The sequence below is a fragment of the Glycine max genome, chromosome 8 (genome assembly GCF_000004515.6).
Source record: "Glycine max cultivar Williams 82 chromosome 8, Glycine_max_v4.0, whole genome shotgun sequence".
NCBI lineage: Eukaryota > Viridiplantae > Streptophyta > Magnoliopsida > Fabales > Fabaceae > Glycine > Glycine max.
The window spans coordinates 3,379,464-3,386,526 of NC_038244.2; the positions used below are offsets into that span (position 1 = coordinate 3,379,464).

The 7,063-nt window shown below is 35.5% G+C and overlaps 1 protein-coding gene across 2 annotated transcripts; it reads left to right on the plus strand.

The window, feature by feature from the left end:
- The first annotated feature begins 1,687 nt into the window (after positions 1-1,687).
- On the plus strand, positions 1,688-6,608 carry LOC100779271 (plant UBX domain-containing protein 2). 2 transcript variants are annotated; one of them, XM_003530677.5, is made up of 4 exons: positions 1,688-2,979; positions 3,068-3,958; positions 5,341-5,619; positions 6,197-6,608. In XM_003530677.5, exons 2-4 carry the CDS (start codon positions 3,083-3,085, stop codon positions 6,434-6,436), a joined length of 1,395 nt encoding a protein of 464 aa, XP_003530725.1. In that variant the 5' UTR covers positions 1,688-2,979; positions 3,068-3,082; the 3' UTR covers positions 6,437-6,608. The 2 variants fall into 2 exon arrangements, with proteins under 2 accessions (XP_003530725.1, XP_006584861.1); XM_006584798.4 differs by having other exon boundaries at positions 3,081-3,958.
- The last annotated feature ends 455 nt before the right edge of the window (positions 6,609-7,063 follow it).

Here is a 7,063-nt window from a genome sequence, read left to right on the forward strand (position 1 = left end):
ATGTCGCCTAGTACCAGAGGCATGTAGAATTGTAGATATCTTTCGTATCGTTGAAAATTTGAAATCTCTCTCATCAAACAACTACATCTCCGTCTAAGACAGGAGATGTCACAAAATGTGCCGGAACCAGTTTTATTACAGTCCTGTGTGGACTACTACTATACTCTTTTCAAATTAAAATATAGGCAAAATTAATCATTTTTTTAAAGCAATTTCTTAGTTATAACTTGATATTAAGAATAAAGAAGAGTCACTAGAAATGAAATTCAGTTAATGGGAAGATATTTTTGTATGATGATCAAAGTAGTTAAAATTTGTTTGTTTTATTTTATCAAGCTTTTTTTATTTGTATGATAATTGAATCTGGAGAAAGGATCGTTGCTACTTATTTACGTTGTTTTTGGTTGCCTCGGGGGCGAGTGGACACAAACATAAGTTGCGCTAGGTGTTTCTACACACAGATTTTTTTTTGTGGAAATAAGTCTATATGTATCAAAGTATCGCTACTTTTCTGCTACGTCATTCAGCAAAGCAGTTGCTAATGCAATGTATTTATGATTTTACTAATGAATTGACTTGAAAGGTTTTATATACTAAAGTGATGAATAATTAAGCAACTGCTGCGAATAAAATTAACCTCGGTTATATTTTAAAATACAACTTTATATAAAATGTTCTCAAGTCAGGGTATTAATATGTATTGGTTGGTAGTAGAAGGAACTCAATCAAATATTTAAGAATGTAATTTTAGATTTGCTTTCAGAATTTAAACATAAGAGGTTATTATTATGAAAATTTGCTATGTCACTTTTTTTTTCTTTTGAAAGAATTACTATGTCACCTATTGAATGAAAAATATTTAAGAAAAAACAAGCACCGATTCTCTTTGTATACATTCTACTTTGAATTATGTGTCGAACCTCGAGTTATACGTTAAGTTAGGTGAAAAATGACTATGTCCTATAGGTGTTTCTACACACAGATTTTTATACGTTAAGTAAGAAAATTAGTTGATTTATAACACCTTAAGGGCGATAATACTTATATTACCTTCCTTAAAGATCTTTAGTTTTGAATAAATATGTTCTGTCACCAATTTTTTTTCACCCAATAAAATTAGTTCAAGTGTAACGCCTTAAGGTCAATAACACTTATAGTATCTTTTTTAGAGATTTTAAGTTTTGAATAAGACGATGTCTAGCATAGACTAGCAAACTAAGTGATCTTTTGTGAACCATTAATTTTAACTTTTAAATTAATCTAAAGTCCACATTACTATGATACACCTTTGGTGCTATATCTCTTCTTCGTCGTTACCAAAGTTTTTTCCTCTTCCTCCAACCTACGACATTTTCCTCCTCTAATCACCCGTCACCGCCACAAAACACTGCACTCTTTAGCCACCTCTACTCCATTTTCCCCAAATCCCATCTCCTCAACTAATATGAACATGCAAATCTTATGCCATGGAAACCAAACAAAGAAAAAATCATCAAATTAAAACCAATATGAATATGCAAATGCGGCAACAACCTCGACCTCATCGGAGACACAACCACCATGGCCACATGCTGACAACACAGGGCACCACAACCGCTGCGGTACGGGTCACTGTAAACGCGACAACGACCTCGACCTCATCGAAGGGTGAGGAAATAGATCTCGAGCACAAATCTTTAAAGAAAAAGTGATATGATGTTTGCAAATTTGTTGTTCATATTCTGGAACAGTTAAAGGGAAACGAAAGTTTCAATCTTGCAGTGTGATGAGAGAGATCTGTGACGCAGATTTCTTCATGGCAATTTGTGATTCGCGTTGGGTTGTTGGATGCGAGGGTTCTTTCACTGTAGGGGCGAGGCTGAAGGGTTGTCATATGTTGAATCAATTTGGATAAGATGTGAAGGAGCTTTGACAATGGTAGTTTGCGGCAGTGCATGGCGACGAAGAAGGTTACGCTGCAAGAAAGTTTGGAGCTTGTTGCGGCAGCGAGAAAGGACGATGATGTGGTAGCAGATTGGTAGTGGTGGTGGTGGTGTTAAGAAAGACAGTGGAGGTGTTGAGGAGGACGGCGAAGGTGTCTACGGCGACAATGAGGGGTTTGCTGGTGTCGAAAGTATCGTCGGTAAAAGAGAAAGGGGACAGAGACGGGATATGGTGGTGAGAGTATACTATAATAGATGCTGTCTTTGAATAAATATGTTCTTTCGCCAAATAAGAAAAAAATCCATAATAATCTAATTCAACAAAATGACTTTTTAAAACAATATATGTTATCTATAAGGAAGAAAACATGATGTCTCTACGTCGGGAAAAAAAATGTGTTTTTAGTCCACGTAATAATTTATAAAATCCTTGATTTTAATTTATGTACTTTACTATGGAATATTTTAATCCTTGAACTTTTAAAAATCAATGTTTTTAGGTTTAGTCCTTTAAGACATATGTCACATAGGAAAATGTTGTTAACAATGTCTTTGGTTGTTTTGAAACGTTCACAAATTAAAATGCTTGATTGTGAAGTAGAAAGACTAAAATCAAGAATTTTATAAAATATAGAGATAAAAAAGTAAAAACATACTTTTTCTCTTAAATGTTATTCTTTTTGTTTCATAATAAGTGTCATACAAAAACTAAAGAGAAAAAATAAGTGTTACTTTAATTTTTTAATATAATATTAATATTTTTTTTCACTAATATTCTTAAAAAGTGTAAACGTAATATTATTAATACGGTCAGTTTTGTAAAATTATTATTATTAGAGGGAGGCACTGCTTAAACCGTTAAACGTGATTATCTCTCATTGAGGAGACGTAAATGAAAGAATAGAGTGGGATTTGTGAGAAATTGAGGTTTTATGAAGTGGCATAAGCTTATTAGACAAGTTTCCTAATAGGTCTGAAGTCAACCCACCCTACCCGGAGCTTCGTTCTGGACATTATTCTCTCTTCTCTTCTCTTCTGTGCTGTGCTTAATTTCCAGGTTTCTTCACAAACAAACCATTTCATTTATTCACGTCTTCATATAAGCCTTCTTTCCATTCTCATTCTGTTCTGATCTGTTATTTTAGTTTTTGTTTTCAGCAATGGATGACGTCAAAGACAAGGTGAAGGGCTTCATGAAGAAAGTCAACAACCCTTTCTCTTCTTCCTCATCTGCCAAATTCAAGGGCCAAGGTAGAGTCCTTGGTTCTTCTTCTTCTACACCCGCTAATTCCAATCCTACCCCTCGCCCCTACCCTAATTCGCAGAAACCCTCCTCCTCTTCAGCTGTAACCAATCCCAAACCCTCGCCCCAGAAAACGGAGCAAAATAAAACCACCGATAAGCCTCGCAAAGATGATGGCTTTGACCCCTTTGATTCTTTGGTCACTAATTCCAATAGATCGCAAAATGGGTATTCGCTGAACGTGTTCGAATGCCCCATTTGTAAACAACCCTTTAGATCCGAAGAAGAGGTGTCTGCACACGTTGACGGTTGTTTGAATAACCCTGTTGAGCGTGGAAGTGATGATGGAAATGGGGTCTCAGAGAGTGATGGTGGGTCTAATGATACTAATACTGAATTGGAGGTTTGTGTTGGGACTTACATATCAGGGAAGCCATCTGAGGGATCGGTTGATGTGATCCTCAAACTGTTGAGGAATATTGGTAGGGAACCTGAGAATGTAAAGTTTAGGAGGATCAGGATGAATAATCCCAAGATTAAAGAGGCTGTTGGTGATGTTGCCGGGGGAGTTGAGTTGCTGAGTTTCGTAGGGTTTGAACTCAGGGAGGAGAATGGAGAGACATGGGCAGTGATGGAGTTTCCCTCTGAGGAACAAATAAAATTCATTCAGAGAGCAATAGTGTTGCTGGAATCACAACTTGTACAACAAGGACCTCCTAAGAGAGACGATTTGCCGTCTGCAACTTCTACCGAGATGGGTCCAAAGGCAGAAACAAAGCCGGTTGACAGACAAGTACAAATTGTGTCTCTTGGTTGCATTTAAGTATAGCCAATGTGCATTTTGCTCTTATAGGAAGTTTTTGTGCGTTTTGAATTCATATTCTGGCTGGAAAATCTACCTGTGAATAATTTACTAATGTGTTGAAGATCTAGAAAACCACTGGTTTTAAGCTCAGTAGCACGGATTACAGGATTAAGAACATAAAAGATATCTAACACTGGAATAGCTGAGTTAAGATAGGATATGAAGCATATACAAGGCCTGTCTGGGTAAGTTTCTTTAGAAGCACTTCTATGAGAAGAAGAAAACTGAAATGAGCTTCTTCATAAGCTAAAATTAGCTCTCCATTAGCTAAGCTCTCTCATATAATCATTGCCATTAGGTTTGGTAACTGTAACTTTATATATAGAGTTGAAGCCTAAGGTTTCTTTGTTGCCCTTATATCTTTGCTTTTGTTTCTGGATGTAAAAGTAGGGGGCATATCAAATTATAGGTTCTTTTGGACAGTGGTCTAGGGTTGTGTGGACAATTAGACATTGTGAAAATTGTGATAGGTTTGGTCAAAACACTTCTGCAAGGGTTGATAACCAGGGCTGGCATATGCTGGTTTAAATTTGGGTGTCATATGCAGTTAACAAAAGGGGCATAGGCAGAGAAGATTTAAGCTAAACTACTAGCAAGCTATCATGGTGGTGCCCAAGTATAAACACCCAAAGAGAAACTCATCCTGATACAATAATTCAACAACAAAAAAATAATTCATGCATAAAAGTTAAATATTTTACTTGAGTTCATGTCTCTATTGTTCTTCAAAAAGGAATGCACCTGTTTTAATTTATGTAAGGTTGGAATTAGTTATGTGTAGATCATGCATGCGATATGTGTAATTTACTCTCAAGTTACTGCTAAATGTCTACAGCCATAAAAGTATGATCCAAAATGTCATTAATAAATCCTCAGAACTTTTCTAATTCTTTCTTTTTTTCCATTTGTTAGCCCCATAATTCCAAACTAATGTAACTTTCGGAGTGCATGGCCACGACCTGTTGACTTGAATGTGAATAATTTTCAGTCTTCGTTCCATTTTTTCTATTCATCAAGAGGAAAAGGCAGAGCAATAGAAACCTAAATTTAAACAAGGATATATTTTGTTAATTGCTGACATATCTAACTCAGCTGCGGAAATTGTTAGTAACTGTGACTGTATGAGACATATAAATCTAATCTCCAGTATTTCTCATTTCCTTGGTGAAATCTCATTGTTTGAGACTTTGAGTAATTCTGTTTGGTGGTTTAGTTATTAGTTTGGCTCTTTATTGATTTTCAAAAATAAGAAATCAACTAATCTTTAGATTGAATATGTCTGTTTTTTCCATTTAAAATTGCTCTTACAGGTGAAGGTCTTCTTTGCTGTCCCTGAAAGTGTTGCAGCTAAAATTGAGCTGCCAGATTCCTTCTATAAACTTTCAGCTGAAGAGGTCAGAAGAGAAGCTGAATTAAGGAGAAAAAAGATTGCTGATTCTCAGCTTTTAATCCCCAAGTCACTTAAAGAAAAGCAAGCAAAAGTTTCCAGGAAGAGATACACAAAAACTATTATCAGGATTCAATTTCCAGATGGAGTTGTACTTCAAGGTGTATTTGCTCCATGGGAAACAACTATTGCTCTCTATGAGGTTTGTCCTTTTCTACTTGATTTTAAGTTTGATTTTTCTCATGTTTTTGGACCAAGATTTTGTTTGTCCATCTGATGTGGTATTTTGTGGTATACTGGAGCAATCTAGCTTTACATCTGGTTCTAAATCCTTTATACTATTGTCTTAGATAGATGTCACTCAACATGAAACTTCTCATAAGAACAATGAAGCGGATTTTGCAATTTCCATGTGTAACTTGATTGCATTTAACAAAGGATTCTGGGAATTCTGTCAATGATAAGTTTCATTATTGCATATTATAGCTAAACTCTGGTAATCTAATTTGGAGGTTTTTTGAGTTCAACCTTGGAAATTATTCATTGCAATATAAAAGTTCCCTACTTAACATTTTGCGATTTAAGTTGGAATATTACAATTTCAATTTACACACAAGTCCCTAATTGGATAACCTGACCTATATTTTATAGACATGTGAACGTTTGCAACACATTTTGAATGGATTTGACCATTTTGTCTGTTCCTCGTTCCCTATGTCTTTCTGTTTATTCTAAGTCAGCAACTGAGCACTGTTCTTGTTTTATATGTTGATGTACAGTTTGTCAGCTCAGCATTAAAAGAACCAGGTTTGGAATTTGAGCTAATGCATCCTGTACTTATCCAACGGCGCGTGATCCCCCATTTTCCGAAAGCAGGGGAAAATGCTAAAACAATAGAGGAAGAAGACCTAGTACCTTCTGCTCTAATTAAGTTCAAGCCTCTGGAAACAGATTCTGTTGTTTTCACCGGTCTCAGAAATGAATTGCTTGAAATCAGTGAACCACTTGTAAATGGTTAAGCAATTTATTTTGTATGAATTATATCTGTTCTACTTTCCAGAGTTTTTTTTAATTGGTGTGGATATAGATATAATTTTTTCTACTCATTTTTAACTGATATTTTCTATGAAACTATATAATACTGTGATACATCTCAATACAAATAAATCACTGTGATGATTGATGAAGCAATTACGGGCTACATTCATGCGGGGATGTCTTCTAAACTGTGTCTAAGTGGTGGAAAATACCAGAGTCGCCTTGTGTTTTAAGGTTGATTAATCTCTATTAGTGATTGTGAGTTGATCTCTATGTTCTCAACTGTTCTGAATCTTCTGATAACTATCTATGTTCTTTCAAGAACTGAGCTCAGGCAAGTCAGTGTTAGACAAACATAAGCATGTGGTGCTAAAACCACTGGAAACAGAACAAGCTTGGCGCAAGCTCAACTTTTTCATCAATGAGTGGAGTCGAGAAAGGTTTAAAATCAGCAGCAATCAGGGTGCTCAAGATAAAATCTATTTCTTTCCCTTGTAGCAAACCCATGATATTTAAAATAAAAAAAAAACAGAAGTGGCCTGAGAACATTACTCTGATTTGATTTTAGTAAACCCCTTTCAAGCGTTTAAGGGATGTTTGATTTTGAT